This window comes from Oryx dammah, unplaced genomic scaffold (assembly GCF_014754425.2).
Source record: "Oryx dammah isolate SB20612 unplaced genomic scaffold, SCBI_Odam_1.1 HiC_scaffold_26, whole genome shotgun sequence".
Taxonomy (NCBI): Eukaryota; Metazoa; Chordata; class Mammalia; order Artiodactyla; family Bovidae; genus Oryx; species Oryx dammah.
Window position 1 is genome coordinate 51,521,091 of NW_024070210.1, and position 18,237 is coordinate 51,539,327.

Genomic DNA, 18,237 nt, shown 5'->3' on the forward strand with positions numbered 1-18,237 from the left:
ACACACAGTCCCTCTTCAGAGGCTTCGCCCATGCTATCCTCTCTGGCAGATGTGCTGGACTCCAAACCCCTCAGAGGGCTGGCTCCTACCCAGGGGTCGGGGTGTAGCGGGGAGGGTCCGAACTTCAACGACGCTTCCATAGAAACCTTATTGGACAACCCACGCAAAAACTGTCCCCTTTGCTATTTTCTCTCATAGAAAATAATATTTTGCCTTCAGAGTATATATCAATTTGTAACGATAGTCATGTCTGTACCTATTCGGGTAATTTATGCCACCCCCATAGGAGCTCCACGAGGGGATGTCATATCTGTGGGGCTCACCCCACACATCTGGCACCTGATACAATGCCAGGAACATGGCAGGAAAGAGTAACCTGTTGTAACTAAAGGGTGTTCTCTGCATCAGGTGTTGTTCTTGGTGCAGTAGATTCCTTTATCTCTATAGCAACCTCAGTCAGCTGGTTTTCCCATTTTGCAAAACAGGAAAGAGAGGAAAATAGAGAACTACCCAAGGCTACTGAGCTAGCAGACGTCAGAGCTGGGATTTGAACCCCAAACTGTTTCTTTCATCACAGCAGTACATACAAGACATGGATTAGTATACGTGTAAACCTTTCCTTCACAGATGATACAGTCTACTACATATGTCTATGTTAGAAACATGAAAATTATGTAAGTGAAAGTGAAAGTTGTTCAGTTGTGTCCGACTCTTTGCGACCCCATGGACTATACAGTCCATGCAATTCTCCAGGCAAGAATACTGGAGTGGGTAGCCTTTCCCTTCTCCAGCAGATCTTCCCAACCCAGGAATTGAACCAGGGTCTCCTGCCTTGCAGGCAGATTCTTTACCAGCTGAGCGATGAGGGAAGCCCAATTATATAAGAGGCTAATCTAATAGGGGAGACAGAAGCCTGTTACAGAATGTCAAATGCAAAAGGTACCAAAGATTGAGGTGGAAGGAAGGGAGAGAAGGATGGCGGGAAGGAGGGGAAATTAGAGAGTATGGGTGAGGAACTGGAGGGTGTGTTCTCTGTGCAGGCACATCTGGAAGATGAGCAATGAATGGGCCCAGGCCACTAAAGAAGCCCCCCTCCTCCTCTGTTCCCAGAAGCTCCTACGAGGAGTAGACTCACTAACGGCATCAAAGGGAGAAGGGAACCTTGACAAGGAGAGTGCCTTCAGGATCCTGGGCTCTCTAAGAGGACACAGCCAGGCACATCACACACACAGAGCCGGCTGGTTGGGACTAAGGGGATTCTAGGGATCCTCTCTGCTCCTCCTAAATATCCACGTTCGGCCTGATAATATAAATTTCCTTGAGAAGCAAATCCTCCTGTTCACTAATTAGAGATAAAAAGCTTAAAAATGAAAATGTCTACCTGAAGCCACATATTAGCATGAGTACATTTCATATGTGGCATAATAAAGTCAGCTACACCGATTAAGCCTCATAGAAATGGCTGACCGCAGAGATGCTACTGGGGATCTCAGTGGTGAAGAAGTAGTAACGTGTCTGCAATCTAAAGGGAGGAGGGAGAAAGCTCACGCAGGGTATGGGTGCAAAAGCAAAGAGCAGACCAACAAGGTGACACGTTTCTTCTAAGAGTGCAATTTGGCTTGGCTTGCTTTAATCCAATCAAAATGATAAACCAAAATATTTTTATTGTGCAACTACAAATAGGTACCTCTTTGCAATTCACATCAATCCCCTATTAAAATAATACTGTATTTCTCTCTCTCTTGTTTTAATAGTAAGGAACTTGGTTTCCAGAGACTTTTTCTTCTCCTTTTTCCTGACAAGACCTATCAGAGTTTGGGTCTGGGAAAGACATGGGAATTGCCTGTCCCTTTGACCACGGACCACTTGTGGTGGTTCCCTTTGCTTTTAGGAAGACTGGCAGCATTCTCCTCATTTCCTTTTGTACTTCACTGGAGAGACGAGAGCATAATTCTAGTACAATGTTCTCTCACTACGTAAGTACACCCAGTTCACTCATGTTTCTCCAGGACATACTGGTAGGAATGGGTTCACAAGGCAATGGGATGTGGCCTAATAGGTGCCTATGATAATTTTGCAGAGATGAGCCTAATGACTTACACCCTTTTCATCAAGTGGTTTCAATTTAAGACCAATATTTCATCCCAGGGCCTTTGCACTGGCTGTTGTCGCTGCCTAGAATTCCCTTCCTTGCCCCTAGTCTGCAAGGCTCCTTTAAATTTTTTTTTAATGTATTTTTGGTTGTGCGAGGTCTTTGTTGCTGCTCACAAGCTTTCTCTGGTTGCAGCAAGTAGGGGCTGCTCTCTAGGTATGGTGCGCAGGCTTCTCATTGTGGTGGCTTCTCTAATTGGGGAACATGGGCTCTAGGGTGAACGGGCTTGTGTAGTTGCGGCACATGGGCTCCAAAGCATGAGCTCAGTATCTGTAGCCCACAAGTTTAGTTGCTCTGAGGCATGTGTGATCTTCCTAAACTGGGGATTGAACTTGTGTCCTCTGCATTGGCAGGTGGATTCTTAACCACTGCACCACCAGGGAAGTCCTGCAACGCTTCTTGTAATTGCCCAGATGACCAATCCAATGGTTCCTCCCCAGAGGAAACACGGCCCAAACTTGTGATCTCCAGCTTCTGATACTTGGATTTAAGGATGTGTCTGACCCCCAAGGACATTAAAAAGTCCTGGGAGCCAATAGGACAGTCGCTACACTCCGTGCTTGAGATAATAAAGGTATAAACTGATTCAGTTACTTCCAGTGGATCACAGGATGAGAAAGTGACTGACAGACTCTGGACAAATCCTGTTACAACCCCAGACTCATACACCTTATGGATGGACAAATCCTGTTACAACCCCAGACTCATACACCTTATGGAAAACAGCACTGTCTCTGGAAAAATATTCCTTGCCCACTGACAGATATATGGCCTTGTAGCCATTTTTGTGTAGGAGACTAAACACATACTTTATACTGAAAAACAAATTTTCTTTCTGAACTCTGTATTATCCTCCCAGTACTTTCAAATCAAAACAAAACAAAAAATATGACAACATCAAGAGTCTGCTGTGTGTAAGACGGGGAAGCCTGTCTGTCTCTTCTAAAAGGAAAAGCCCACAGCAGGAGCGCTAAGCAGGAAGGCATCTAAGGATAAAATCATTTCAGAAAAAGGCGCTCGACACAAAGGGCATAACAGATACGCACTAAACGCTGACTCTGGAAGGCACACAAGAAAGTACCACTTGTGCAGCCATGCAGCTAGCCTGGTACTTGAGAGAGGTCTGGATATTAGATCCAGGTCATTTCACAGCTCATTTAAGGAGCTGCTGCAAACAAGTAACGCAGCCTGCTCAGGGCACCCCAGACAATCTGGCTGAGAGCGTGGACTTCCTGCTCCCCACAGAGTGGCGGAGCTCACAGCACTGCCTATGGAAGTCAAGTTTGTCAGATTGTTTTAAAATAATATGGAAGGAAGGGATCGGTTTCTTAAAAGAAAAAAAAAATTAAGGTAAAATTAAAAAAAAAAATCGGATCCATTTTCAATAGCAATGCCAATTAGAGAGAATCTGAAAATATCGAATAAAGAGTTTTTAAGCACAGGAACTTCCCTGGTGGCTCAGTGGTAAAGAATTTGCCTGCCAATGCGGGGACACGGGTTCGATCCCTGCTCCAGGAAGATCCCACACGCTGCGGAGCAACCATGACCATGTGACACAACTGTGGAGCCTGTGCGCCAGAGCTGGTGAGCCACGACTCCTGAGCCCATGGGTTACTACCACCAAGGCCTGCACACCTGGATTCTGCGTTCTGCAAAAACACAACCGCTAGGAGAAGCCCGTGCACCACAGCGAAGCGTAGCCCCACTCTCTGTAACTAGAGAAAGCCTGTGCAAAGCAACAAAGACCCAGGGCAGCCAAAAATGAATTAATGTTAAAAAGGAACTTTACATAAAAAAGAAAAAGTTGTTTAAGTCTAGAAAAAATATTGAAGGAGAATAAAACTAGAAACATTTGGAATTGTTGAGGGCAAGCCTTTTGAAATTAAAGCAAGTTGGAGGAAATACTTCTTATTCACTGTGTTCTGTATTTAACTTTCTTCCCTCTTAATTAAAAAAGGGTATTTTCAAAGAAATGCAGTTCTGTGAAGAACCTTAATGATAATCTAAGCCACGGTTCTCTCAACTGACTTTGTCTCCCCAGGCCACATGGGGCAATGTCCGGATACAGTTTTGAGTATCACAGCTAGGGGAAAATAAGGGTGGGATGGAGGCATTGCTGGTACTACTGGCATCTAGTAGGTAGAAGCCAAGAGGGTTGCTAAACATCCTACAATGTCCAGGACAGCCTCACACAAGGCCTCATCTAAACCAAAATGTCAACAGCTGAGGCTGAGAAATCCTGTCCTAAGCTAGTGCTGGCCATCTGTTTAAAGAAGAGCAAAGTCTTTCATAATTAACATCTCAGTTGCTGGTCAGCAAATGGATACTGCTACAGTGATGCAAGAGCACTCCCAACTTATCTCCCAACCTTCCTAAAGACTTCACGCTGCTGGGTTCACGCTAGAGGTGTAGTGGGCCTTTTAATTCAGAGAGCCCTCATGGTGAGTTTTATTCCTAGTTTAATCAGCCTCCGAAATCACCAGCAATCTTGAACGTGTAGGGAGAAAAATCAATGAAGTTTTCCTGTACAGAACGATCCACACTTTGGCCAAGCCTCTCCTGACCTTCCACATCAGTGACCTTCCACAGACGATGACCCACATTGATAACCAGTAGATTAGCCCCTATTTCCCAGCAGAAGAAACAACATCCTCAAAGGGAAAGCTACTCTATTAGAAATACTGGATCTCAAAGATGGCAATTAAGTTCTTCTTCCTAAACCTCTCTGTCACATAAAGTCTGAATTTAAAAATGTTCTTATATCTTGCTCCTATATCATATACCAGGAAGAAATAATTATTTTCTGATTAAAACAGTAAATATGGCTTTCTTCTTTCATAAAGGAAATTAAATAAATGTAGAACATCAGTGAAACTCCACTAATTTAGAATCACTAGAGAAATTAGAATCATGTAGTATTTTAAGAACACTGAATTTTACCCTTTTTAAAAACAACACAAAGTAAGAACAATTTAGCACAGATCTTGCCAAATGTACTTTAATAGAAATATAAAAATCAGTTTAACTTTATGTTTGGACAAAAAATTTGAGGTTAAATACCTTAAGCTATTAAATATTTTCCTGAAATTGTCTCCACACTATTAATTTGCTCCGTCAGTTACATGTCAGTCTCTCCCCATGCCACAATTACCATGAATTTCTGAACTGATGTATCTCTCTAAACAGACAAAATATTTGATTTTACTTAAAATAAATGATGCTTTAAAATGATTTATTCACAATAAATGATGCTAAAAAGAATTGTTATAACTTAATACTAGAAAGACAAGTAATTTAAAAGTGATCAAAGGACTGGACAGACATTTCTCTAACAGCTAATAAGCCCATGGAAAGATACTCAGGAATATCTTCCATTAGGGAAGTACAAATCAAAACCACAGTGAGAAACTACTTCATACCAACCAGGATGGCTAGAACCAAAAAGCCGGATAATAACAAATATTGGCAAGGATGCACATAAACTGGAACCCTCAAACACTGTCGGTGGGGATGTAAAACGGTACAGCCACTTGTAAAACATAGAGCAGTTCATCAAAAAGGTTAAACATAATTACCATTTGATCTGGCAATGCCAGAAATAAAAACATATGCCTACATAAAAATGTGTATGTGAACACTGATGGACACGTTATTTGCTATTCATAAGAGCCAAATGTGATGTCTATCACATCACTGTTGGATGTACAACTCTATGAATATATTAAAAGCCACTGAATTGCATACTTCAAATGGGTGAATTGTATGATATGGGAATTATATCTCAATAAACCTGTTTAAAACATAAAAGAGTCCCAAGTCACCAGTCTTACCTCTGCAGGAATTTTTGAAAGACACGCCGGTAGGCGTAACCAGCTCTCCTCACTCGAATGTTCTCTTTGAGGCCCAGGTATTCTACTTGATGCTTTACCCTGTAAAGCAGAGAGGGAGCCAAGATGGGACTGGATAATCTTTTCACCCTATTCTCCTACCCACTATACCCACAAACTCCCAATTCCACATTTCAGTGAAGCATATTAAAAAAGATTATAAATCATAATAATCTGAGTCTGAGCTGGCCCTCAGGTTATACAATATTCACACATATCTGGTAAACCAAAGGGGTAGAAACCTGAGTCAGGAAAATAATTTTCCTTTTTCCCATCCTCCAAATCCCAAACTCACCATCGACCTTTTCTCCATTAAGGAAATTACACATGCTGCTGTCAATTAGAGATATCTGCTCATTTTAAGTCTTTTACACAAATACTGGCTACACCCCAAGCTTTGAAGCAGGGAATGCATCACGCATTGATTCAAGAAGAAATGTTCCTTCCTCATGAATCTCTCGGAAAACAATGCACCTTGCGTGGAAGCATTGCTCCATTCACTACAACTTCAGTCATTAGGAAATTTTTGTCAACCGGACAACTGGTTCAAAGTATTAATATTGTGTTATGTTTAAAATTCCATGTTTTTTACATATTCCTGGAGCACCATCACTCCTCAGTAAACATCAGCCAGGCTGGCAATACCTGTTGTTCTCCTGAGTAAGCTGTCTCCTCCTTTCAGAAGGAGTCCTCTTTCAAGACCGTCCTCAGCCATTAACCCAAGAAGGTTAGGGCCAGAGAATTCCACCAGGGCAGTAATTCAGAATCCAGGGCAGGCAGTTTGCCCAAAGCCAAATGAAGACACATTTCCAACAGGAAAAGAAAAATAAACTACACGCCATAAACTTGTGGAATGAGTAACCCTGTCCGCCGAGAACTTCAATTGACGTGTGATCCCTGCTGATGAAGCACACTGCCCTTCCATGGACCCTGACGTTTCATGCTCACAGATGAAGTGAAACCAGGCGTGCTCAGTAGCTCAGTCCTGTCCGACTCTTTTTGACCCCAGAGATCTCAGCCCACGAGGTTCCTCTGTCCATTGGACTTTTCTGGGCAAGGAAACTTAAGTGGGTTGCCATTTCCTCTTCTGGGATCTTCCCGACCCAAGGATCAAACCGCATCTCCTGTGTCTCCTGCAATGCAGGCAGATTCTTTACCACTGAACCACCGGGAAAGCCCCAGAGCGAAACCATCTGTCACAGTAAACCTGACCAAGGACATGAGGGCAGATCCCAGGATGCCATCCCACTGGAAACACAAATCAACATTTGACTAAGGAACACCTTAGTCTTTGTAACACCAGTTTACAAGAGTGTATGTTAGGAAGTTCCTCACTGAAATTCAAATAAGGGATGTGATGTAAAAAAAAGAAAAAGCAAGCGAGGGGGGCACCATTGGGGGAAATTCTATGAACATTTACTGAATAAAATGTACCACTGTCTTCATTTCTCCAGTCTTTGATATTCCAGTGACTCAGTTTGGATTTTGAGAAGGTGGCATCATGCTTGAGGAACTTCCAACCAGCAGCTACTGCAAGATATCTGCATTAGAGTGCCTGTCAGCAGAGCGGAATATGTGGGGCAGGGAGGAGCGTGCCAGGGAGGTACTGCATTTGAGGATAAGTGAGCTGTTTTCAGTCATGATGGGCTCCAGCACTTCTTAGCAATCCCTCTGCTTTCTAGACTCTTGTAATTTATTTCGGAGGCTGCCGATGACACCACCCTTCTACTCAGTGTGTGTCTGCATGAGATGTGAGTGTGGGTAAGTGAGCATAGGAGTGACGAAGAGACTGGCAGAGGCAGGATGACAGACACCGGGGAACAGATCTGGGGGTGTTCATTCTGTCTGACCGAAGGAGTCCCTCTCTGGCCTGACCCTCTTATTTAAAGAGGAAGGGACTGAGGACTCAGGAGATGAAGTCTTTCACTCAAACTAGTTGGTGACAGACCAGCACAGGGTACAGTTCCTCCAAATCCTAGGCTAGAACTTAGCTCTAGATCAGCTGTTCTCCAAATATGAGGCCCAGACCATCATCACTAGCATCACTTGGGGGCTTGTTAAGAATGCACACCCCCAGGCCCCACCCCAGCCTCAATGACCCAGAAACTCTGGGAATGGGGCCCTGTCATAAGCCTTCCAGAGGATACTCTGATGCATACTCAAGTTTGAGAACTAGTGTCAGAAGGCAAAACCCCCCAGACATTTTCCATCTGTTATCCTCTTGACATCAAAGGAAAAAGTGTGTAGTACAGTTCAAAAAAGCAGAGGGCAATTTAAGCACATCCAGAGGAATGACCAAGAAGGGGCAAGGTTGGATTCCACATCCAGCGCCTTCAAAGGAATGGCTGGAGTGGCTAAGTGATGAGTTCACAGAAGAGAAGATCCCAGATAAAACTTGGCAACTGCCTTGAACTAGCAGAAGAGCCATCACACACAAGAGTCCCAAGAATGGTTCTTATGGCCGAATGGAGTAAAACCGACTTAGAGAAGGGCTGCAGTACCAGCTGGTGGCAAGAGGTATCCAAAGGTGAGCTGATGACCCAGGAGGAATGGGTTTCCCATCAGAGCATGAATGTCATTTACAGATAATATTGTAAGACAGTCTTAGATTATTTTAAATCGAAAAATTTGAGTACTTCTATAAAAAAGATGTTTTAGGAATCCGCATTTATTGATGAGATTATTCAGAATATTGTGAGATAACCAAACAGAAGGCTGCCACATCCCAGCAGAACCTTAAGGTGAGAAAAACAGTCTTAGGCTGCACCACAAAGTGTGAAAATACCAAGAAGGATTTGCAGACAGCAAGTGCTCGCACCTGGGAGTTTTCCTTCCTATTTATCTTTTCCTCCCTGGAAATGATCAAGCATTGTCTGTCTGCTGTGGGCTAGAAAGCGTCTTGCTGGGGAGATGGGAAATGAACCCTGTAGGTCCCTCGGGGGAGGTGATGAGCAGCTGGAAATTTTCATCCTGGTCGTCCCATTGGAGTTTAACCTTGACTAAGTCACTTGATACCTAGAAGAGTCTGCTTTTTCCAAGAGAGAAAAGAAAAAAGGAAGAAAGATAGGCATTCCAGCATGAATTCTAGTATGAATGGGAACACCAGTATGCTCAAGTCCATCTCATCTGGTGACAGTGGTAGGACTTCTCTCTCTAGTCCAAGGCACTCACAGGGTCCCTCTTCAGCCCTGCTTCCCGTGTTCCTATGGACAGGAGGAATTTCCCCAGCTGGATACAAAACCTATATTCTCCAGTCATCATCTTAACAACTTCCTACTCAATCATCCCCCTTGTATCCTGCAGAGGCCACATCCCTAAATGGCAGGTGTAGGAGGGATGTGACGTAGGACTCCTCGGAAGCCAGGGAGGACATGGTCACTGCTTATATGTCACACATCTCCCTTGGGCTGGGTCCCTTCTAGTCACGCTGCACATCAGCACCGGGCTTGGGGGATTACAGAGCCTACAGCCCCTCTGCCCACATAAGCAACTAAACGACAGATCACTTTTTAACTAGCTCTGCAGAACCCCACCTGCAACCCTGAGCTCAGCATTCCAGGCCACATCCTGTGGGTGCTGACGAGGAGCCGAGTGCACTAAGAATGTCTACACAGGGCCTAAACTAATCTGAAAACCATCCTGACTCTGTTGTGCTGAGGTTTGCTTTCTTTTTCCCATTTGCCCCCAGACTAGCCAAGATCAACATTATAAATCGCTAATTCTGAACTGAAGGGCACCGCCAACATTTCAGGAAAAAACAAGGAGGGGAAAATGATATATACATAGGCTTCTTCCTGAAGTTAAGACACGAAGACATAAAACACATCTGAAGATGACTGAAACCGCTCCTGCCTGGGGCAGAGGCTGGATGGCCTGACTTGAGCAGTGGGAAAACAGGCTGAGGCTGCCCTTGACCTCCACCTGCGCCTTTGCCATACCTGCTTTCCTCCCAGTCTTTGGGCTTCTTGGTTTCGTTGGGTTTGATGCAGCGAATGTAGTGAGGTGTACATTTCATCAGGGTGCTCACGAGGTCATTGGCTTGTTTCTGGAAAGGAAGAATAACATCATTTAGAAACATGGAATGTGCTCTAAGGTAGATCAGCTTTCCAAGGAGACTTGTGTGCAAATGTACAGCTAGAAATTCATCCTCATGACGGTTTGTTCATTAGATTTAACTCAGGGATACTATACTGTCTCAAAGCTCTACTGATTGTTACGGTGATCTGAACACTCACAAGTGCATTTGAAATTAAATTTTTGACAACAATGAGGCCTTTTTAGTATGGTTAATAAAATAAAAGCAAAAAAGAATCCCCCAAACCCAGTATATCCAGACACATAATTTTTAAGAGAAATAAGAAAGCACGCTAATTATTAACAACTTTAGTTAATTTCATATCAACTGAGGGCTTTTGAAAATACATTTTTCTTATAAACTCTGGAGGGAGAGGTGGGGCACAAATTATCTGCAAGAATAAATCGTTAGAACCCCCTGTACTCTTTCCAAGCAATCCAACCAATGAAGAATCATCTTAATAAAATGATGGAAAGTCACAATTAAAAGGTGGAAGACACATAACAACTTCAGAATTCATAAACCTTTATTATGCCATTTCATTCATCTTCTTCCTCAGCATGTCTTTTTACAGACTTGCTGACCTGGAGCCCTTTTAGTGTAGCAGGAAACTTACTCCTTCACAAACTAAAATATTCGATGTAAAATCATTCCTCACTACCTGCACACTGGGCACCCACAACGGAACTGGGTTCAAGCAGAAAAAGCCACATAAATAGGGTTAAAATTGCTTATGACATATTTCAAATCATGAGTATCTCAAATGAAAAACACATCAGAGCCCACATCAGCATTTCTATCCCCACAGCTGAGCACACCCCGTGGATCCAAGAACGGGGCACACACAAACTCTCATTCTAAGCAAATCAGAGTGAAGAGAGAAAATCTCTAAAAGAAAATAGAGGAAAGGATCTCTAAAGCCAGAAAACCATTACCAAGTCAGCAGAAGGGACTTGCCTGCAGTAAACAACCCTCTTTCAGTTAGGACTTTTCTATTTTCAAGGGTTTGGGAAATCCGAAACCCTTGAGAAAAACTCCAGTGTATTCGAAGCAAAAGTTCTCCATTTAGATATGCAGAATATGGCATTATTTGCAATGCTTGGAATTCAGAGCAAAGGTGCAGAGACTGTATGAGCAAAGCAAAGCTCCATGATAAAAATGTAAATTGACTTATCTTCCTTGTTGATGAGAGATTGCATCTTTTTTTTAAATCCCAAACTCTTATTTTTAAGAATAACTTGGCACACTATTTAGTCCTAAGCACTTAAGAGCATCTCTTTTCAACCTAGCAAGTTGAAAACACAGGGGCAAGTTTGACTTAAGTTTATATGCCACTTGACACAGCTCTTTCCAGCTCAAAATAGTAATGTACTGAAAATGCTTCACCCCGTGGATCCAAGAACGGGCACACACAAACTCTCATTTGTAGACACATGGATTTTCTTATTTATGACTCACAATTATCATTCGCATTTTTTAGATGAGAAAACCGGGCCTTAAATAAAGTACTGCTCGAGATGACACAATTAGTAAGCAACAGCAGTGAGGCTTGAACCCAAGTCTGTGAGCTAGCAAGTTTTTTCCCTAACCACAATGCCTTCCTCCTTCCTAAGGAAGATAATGAATAATTTATTGTAATACCAAAAGGAATTAGCTGGGAGGGCTAGGATTAGACAGAAGCCTTTAGGTTGTGGGATAATTAATTTGAGCAAACAAGAATTTATCTTAACCATCATAATTATCCTGTACTTAGCTATGGGTCAACTGTAGATGTCCCCAGAGGTGATGGGGAAGCCAGTTTGAATTTACTCTGACTCCAGACAAAAAGAGCCCATGACTTAGAACAGAAAGCTTCCAAAGCTACTTGCTGAGCAGACGTGGCCATCAAGATATGCAGACCAAACAGTAAGCAAAGGTGACACTCCTTAGGGGGGACAGCTCCTCCTTCTACCCTCCACGTAGATTGTTAGCAAGTCTGAACTAGGATCCTGGCTCTGCTCTTTGCAAGCTGTCGGACAAGTCACTAAATTTCTTTGGACCACGGTTGCCCATCTGTAAACTAAGCAGAACTGGAATACTTCTACTGCCTCGATCTGCAGGTTGGAATGGATGTTCAATGTCTATCGGTCCAGTTACCTCATGGCACTTGCGTCTCCTGTCACATCTGCTCCTTTAGAGGCCAGGCCCACTTAGATAAAGCTGCCAGCCCAGTCTACTTTGCCGACTCTGAGCTCCATTCTATCTCCCAATAGCATCAACCTTTGGCTCTAATTTCAAAACTGGTCCCTTTTAGCCATGACAACGTAGAATTTAGGAAAGCCTCAACAATCACATGTTATTGAATGAAGAATACGCTTTACAAACAAAGATAGTGGAAGTTCTCACCAAATATTCAATAAATTAAATTCTACAGAATACTTTCACATTTTAAAGACTTAGAATACATAAAATACCCAATATTAAAACTACCTCGAACGTTAATTTTTCTCCTAAGGAATGCAGGATCCCTTTAAACACTTATACCTCAGAGATATTAAGATGATATGTAGCTACTATATATAAAATAACCAACAAGGACCTCCAGTATAGCACAGGGAACTATACTCAATATTTTGTCATGATCTATAAAGGAAAAGAACCTAAAAAAGTTATACATATATATGTATAACAATCATTTTGCTGTACATCTAAAACTAACACAACACTGTATATAAACTATACTTCAATAAAAAATTTTTTTAAAAAGATGATGCTTAGCATCTGCAAAATACTGAGGCTATGAAAGATGTAAGAGATTGGGCCAGAGCTATGCATCTCTAAGAGGTGACTTATGAGACATAAAACAGGGAGACCCACTCTTATGTGGAGGCAGAACATCAGACAGCCAGAGGCCACATGGTTCACCAAGAAGGGAACACTGGAGGTGAGAATATGTAAAGTCCAGTCTCCCTAAACAAGCTTGCTGACTCCCCCAATCATAGCAGTCTGGAACATTCTGAGTATGCCTGGAAGGGGGCAATGCTGAGCATTCAACTAGATAAGAATAAGAAGGAGGCAAAGGGTTCAAGTCTTCCAAGGAGGAGAAAAATGCCCCTGCCCCTGTACTCCTTTTTATAGGAAACAAGCTGGACTGAGAATCCAGACCACTTGAAAGTGAGTCACTGCAGCCCTGATGATCTGGGGAGGTGAATGTGTGACAGTCTTGTGACCAGAGTTTCCAGCCTCAAGTGAATCCTCTTCCAGGAGCCAGAAGTGATGGCATGAGTCAGAGCCGTGCACAGAGGTCAACATCTGGGGCTTTGTGAGAACTGCACCTCCTCTCTGCCCCAGGGAACTCCATCCAAACTCCGTCCCAGGACATTCTATGTCTCCAGTTCCTTGAACAGGATTGTCCTTCATCCCCTAGGGGACTCTACCCTCTAACTCAAGACCCGGCTTGCATCTGACTTCCTCCACAAAACCCGAGGCCCCTCTGGATGGGACTGCCTTATTGCTGTGACATTACAGTGTTTGTGTCCTCAGAGGCTAGGGAGGCAGGCTTCCATTCTCCTGAACTGTTCAGAGAAGAAAAAGCCAGCGAACAGAAGAGACAAGAACCACCACTGTGTCCAGGCGGCTGGGGTCACTGAGAAGCGTGAGAAGGGCAGGGAGGGTCTGCTTGTACAGCTGGTGTGGGGAGGACAGTCCAGGTGGGGAGTCAGCCCAGGCGCATCGAGTGTCCACTGAGAATTTTCTAGAGAGGAAGCAGCACGGGAGAGAAGGAGGGGACAGATGGGGGATACATAACGTGAGGGCCTATACTTTCGTGTTTCTTCTGTTTCAGGCAGTGTGTGCCTTAGATGGATTATGAAATTAATTACCACGGTATCCCCCCTGAGATCAGGTACTAAAATCTCTACCTTACAGAGAAGGCAAAAGAAGCACTGAGAATTTAGGTAATTTTCTGGCAATCATGTGGTGAGAGATTTGAACACTAATGATGAACCCCAGGGCCCTACTGTTAATCACTTGATGATCCCATTGATTATAAAGACAGGGTGGTATTTAATTAGTATGATTCTTTAAAAAAACATTTTTAATATGGACACTACTATATGTAAAATAGATAATCAACAAGGGTCTACTGTATAGCACAGGGAACTCTACTCAATACTCTGCAATAACCCATATGGGATATGTATAGCTGAATCACCCTGCTGTACACCTGAAATTAAAACAACATTGTAAATCGACTATACCCTAATATAAAATAAAAAATTTAAATAAATATATAATTTTAAAAGTGTTTTCATCTGGTATAATTAAAAAAGAAAAAGTTTACTGACTGGTTTTTAAAAAATTACATGATGGAGTATGTTCAACACAACCTTTAAATTCAGAGTGTTGTTAGGGACAATTTTATCACACAAGGCCTCTGATAATTCAGTGCACACCCCACAAGAGGCTTCCAAGAAACACTAAGAGAACTTCCCTGGTTGTCTAGTGATTAAGACTCCAAGATCCCAATGCACGGGGCATGGGTTTGATCCTTGGTCTGGCAATTAAGATCATGCACACTGCAAGGCACAGCCAAAAAAAAAAAAAGAACAAAAGATACACTAAGAATTCCTTTGATTCTGAGATACTGTGGGGCCAAGATGCCTGTAATTCACAAAAAGAAGGGCCTGCAAGGTCCAGTGAGGAAGGTGCATAAATTCCCCTTAAAAGGCTCAGTAGAATTTCAGGTACGTATAAAGTACTTGGCGGAGTTTTGGGGTATAGTCTGGAAAACTGTCATCAAAATCCAAAATATGGCTCTAGATCATAAAATTTCTCTGATAGATTAATGTGAATTCTCCTAGATTCAGCACAAAGCCATTTCCTCTTAGAAAGTAGCTGATTATCATCTGCTGACTATTAAGCTCCGAGGTACTTAATATCCCTTTGGGGTTTTAGTATAGCCAAGTCAAATCCAGCTAGCATCCTGTAAGCCTTTCTTGAGCAGCAACATCACTTCTGGCCATCTTCTGTAACCAATCTGTTGCATCTCACTGACCTCAGCCTGGCCCAGGGGTATGGTTCCCGAATCCCAGAAAATCCTTCCTCTTACAGGAATCCATAAATTTCCCAAAATAGAACAAACCTTTATTTTGCTTCCGGCAGTAGTTGGGCGCCCTTTCTTGTCAGCTTGCAGATTTTCCGGAAATAAAGACTTTATAAAAGGTCTGGAAAAAAAAAGAGAGAGAATGGATTAACAATCAACAAGTACCTCTGGGGCTGGAACACCTTCTTCCATAGAGAAGTGAGAGTCATCCAGAAGCACAGAACCTTGACTACAGAATGGCCACCTGACTCAAAGCACAGGCCATCAAGACTTAGGAAGATAAAGCAGTGGACAAGAGGAACACTGAGAAAGAATTCTAAGACAGAAACATCTTGGAAAATAAAAATAAAATTTTAAACTCTGCCTTTCATGTTTCTCCACCCACTATTATTGAGACACACCTTGGCAGCAGGACACAACAGAGAGGGCTGAGTGTGAATTTGCTGAGTTAAATAAGATAGGCCATAGCAGGAGGATGTATGTGAACTGTCCAGATTCAATGCAGATTCTGCTTTGCTCTAAAGCAGGGTTTCTCAGCCTTGGTGCTAAGGATACTTGGGATTGGATAATTCTGTGTTGGGAACCCAGGGGTGGGGTGGGGGGTGTGCTTTACACATTATGGGATGTTTCACAGTATCAGTGGCCTTTGCCCACTAGATGCCAATAGGCCATTCTTTCTACCATCCCTTCCTTCAAGCAAAAGACCCTGACGAACTGTGCTTTTGAGTATGAGCAATTTTAAGTGAAGCGAATTCACTAATGCTTTGCTGGCTGAATGTGTCTTCATTAGGAAGTGTCACTGGGCTGCATCTGTTGATATGCCTGCCTCAAAGGGAACGGGGCAAGGACAATGTCTTAGTCACTGCAGTGCACCCAGTGTTTGGAGCATGACCTCTACCCTGAACACAGTAGGCGCTCAATAAATACTCGCTGACGGACTGACTGATGGAATGAACGTGATCCATGTAAACTCCTCCCAAGTGACTTACTAGTAGCAGTAATAGTGCTAGTGACTCAGTTGTGTCCGACTCTTTATGACCCCGTGGACTGTAGCCCGCCAGGCTCCTCCGTCCACGGGGTTCTCCAGGCAAGAATCCTGGAGTGGGCTGCCACTTCCTCCTCAGAGGATCTTCCCAACCCAGGGACTGAGCCCGGGGCTCCTGTATTGCAGGCAGAGTCTTTACCATCTGAGCCACCAGGGAAGCTCAGGTGACTTCCTGGGCATCATGAATTTTCCAGGAAGTCTTCCCAGCAATAATCTACTTTTAACCTCACCAGACACAATTACAGATTTTTACAGCACATGTGTTTTCTAAACAACAGACCATGTCTACACGACACAAGTTTTAGATGGAAGCATCAACAGCTCTTGAAGTTGGCAGTAATTTTAATAATTAAAAAAAAAAATCTCTGAAAGCATGTCTGCACCCAATTATCATAAACCCCACAAGCCAGGACTTGTGGTTTATCTGACCTTTTAAGAGCAGATAGATTTTTATGTTTTATGTTTTGAATGAAGAAATCTCTGAAGTGAGGGGTATGAGTGCCAAGGAAGTACAAGCCTGGGAAGATGCGGGCTGGGGAGGAGTGGAGGCTGGCGGGAGGGGTAGAGGATTAAACAGAGCAGAAATTTGAACTGTGGACCAAAAATGAAACTCGGTTTTGCTTTCATAGAAGTCCCCCCTTTCTAGAAAATAATCATGCTTGCAACTGTTGATTAAAGCAGTTAACCCGGATATTATGATATCTGAAGTAAGAGACTAAAAGGACACTATTACTTGGAGGAAGCTCTAAAACTTGAAAAACTGGAAGACTGTGCAATATTGTATTTGCCTGGCATAGAGAGGCTTGATCATGAAAATGATGCCTGACATCCATTACCCAGGACCATGGGGACCTTTGCAGGCAACAGGGAAGGAAAGGACATGGCAAAGCTGGTCCTCAGGGCTCCAGCAGCTCGCAAGGGGGCGGGGGGGGTGCGGGGGCGGTGTGTGGTGTTCCCACTGCTGCTATGACCATGGCTTAGTCAAGGTCTGGGGAGTTAGAATGGATCTCTGAGCGTCCTTCCCTGAGTTCTCGAGCCATTTCTCAAGTGCTTCAGCAACTCAGGTTAACTTGGGTGTAGCTAAGCCATCAGCATTTTTAAAAACTGAGTGACTGAGGAGAATTCGTAGGATGATATTCCAAGGGCAAAGTTTCACAGAACCAGACTATTCCACTCATAGATGACGTGGCTATCCCAACCCAATCCCAGGATGGGCACTTCTTCTAGATAATACCATTGAACATGATGAAGTTGGAGACCCTGAAGGGCTTGCAGGTGGCACTTAGAATGTGGGGTGGGGCGTATTAAGGATAAGGGAGAGACTAAGATTGGGGGGATAACTATTTTAAGAAGTCAAATTGTCTAATGATAACTCAGACCTAACAGCACAAGGAAGCAAAATGCTGACATTTATTTTTTATTTTTAAAAAATATTTATTTATTTGGCTTCACCAAGTTTTAGCTGCAGCATGGGGACTCTTAGTTGTGGCATGTGGGATCTAGTTCCCTGACCAGGGACTGAACCCAGGTCTCCTGAATTGGGGGCACAGAGTCTTAGCCACTGGACCATCAGGGAAGCCCAAACTGCTGACATTTACACATCACAAGTTTGTCCTAATACTAAAAAATGATCAAACCCCTGTGTCAGATAAGGCAAACACACTTACTGCTCACTGCTTTGCATAAGCTCGATCAGATCCATAAAAAGCACATCACGGTTCCGCTCACAAAAGCCATCCATGTCATAGGATACCTTGCCAAGAATGGAAAGAAATCAAATTTTATCTTTTAAATATTTCATTGAACAAAACATCCAAGCCAGCATGGCTATCTTTCACGGAATATGCATATTTTCAGATGTAACAAATGCGCTTTCATCCTGATATGTCACATTAAGGCTGTGCATGTTTTACTTGCTAGATGACCTAGCTGGTGATGGCCTGGAGATGCTGATTGCATACACGATCCAAAAGAGACATCGCCAGGCCCCCAGCT

At 43.2% G+C, this 18,237-nt stretch overlaps 1 protein-coding gene across 1 annotated transcript in view; it reads right to left on the reverse strand.

The window, feature by feature from the left end:
- Positions 1 to 18,237, reverse strand: part of MYO1E (myosin IE) — a 215,323-nt gene that overhangs the window by 41,501 nt on the left and 155,585 nt on the right. Inside the window, exons 15-18 of the mRNA XM_040226636.1 lie at positions 17,910 to 17,995; positions 15,237 to 15,318; positions 9,978 to 10,084; positions 5,983 to 6,081 (exon numbers count right to left, since the gene is read on the reverse strand). Coding sequence (XP_040082570.1) covers positions 5,983 to 6,081; positions 9,978 to 10,084; positions 15,237 to 15,318; positions 17,910 to 17,995 — 374 coding nt within the window. The remainder of the gene's footprint in view (positions 1 to 5,982; positions 6,082 to 9,977; positions 10,085 to 15,236; positions 15,319 to 17,909; positions 17,996 to 18,237) is intronic.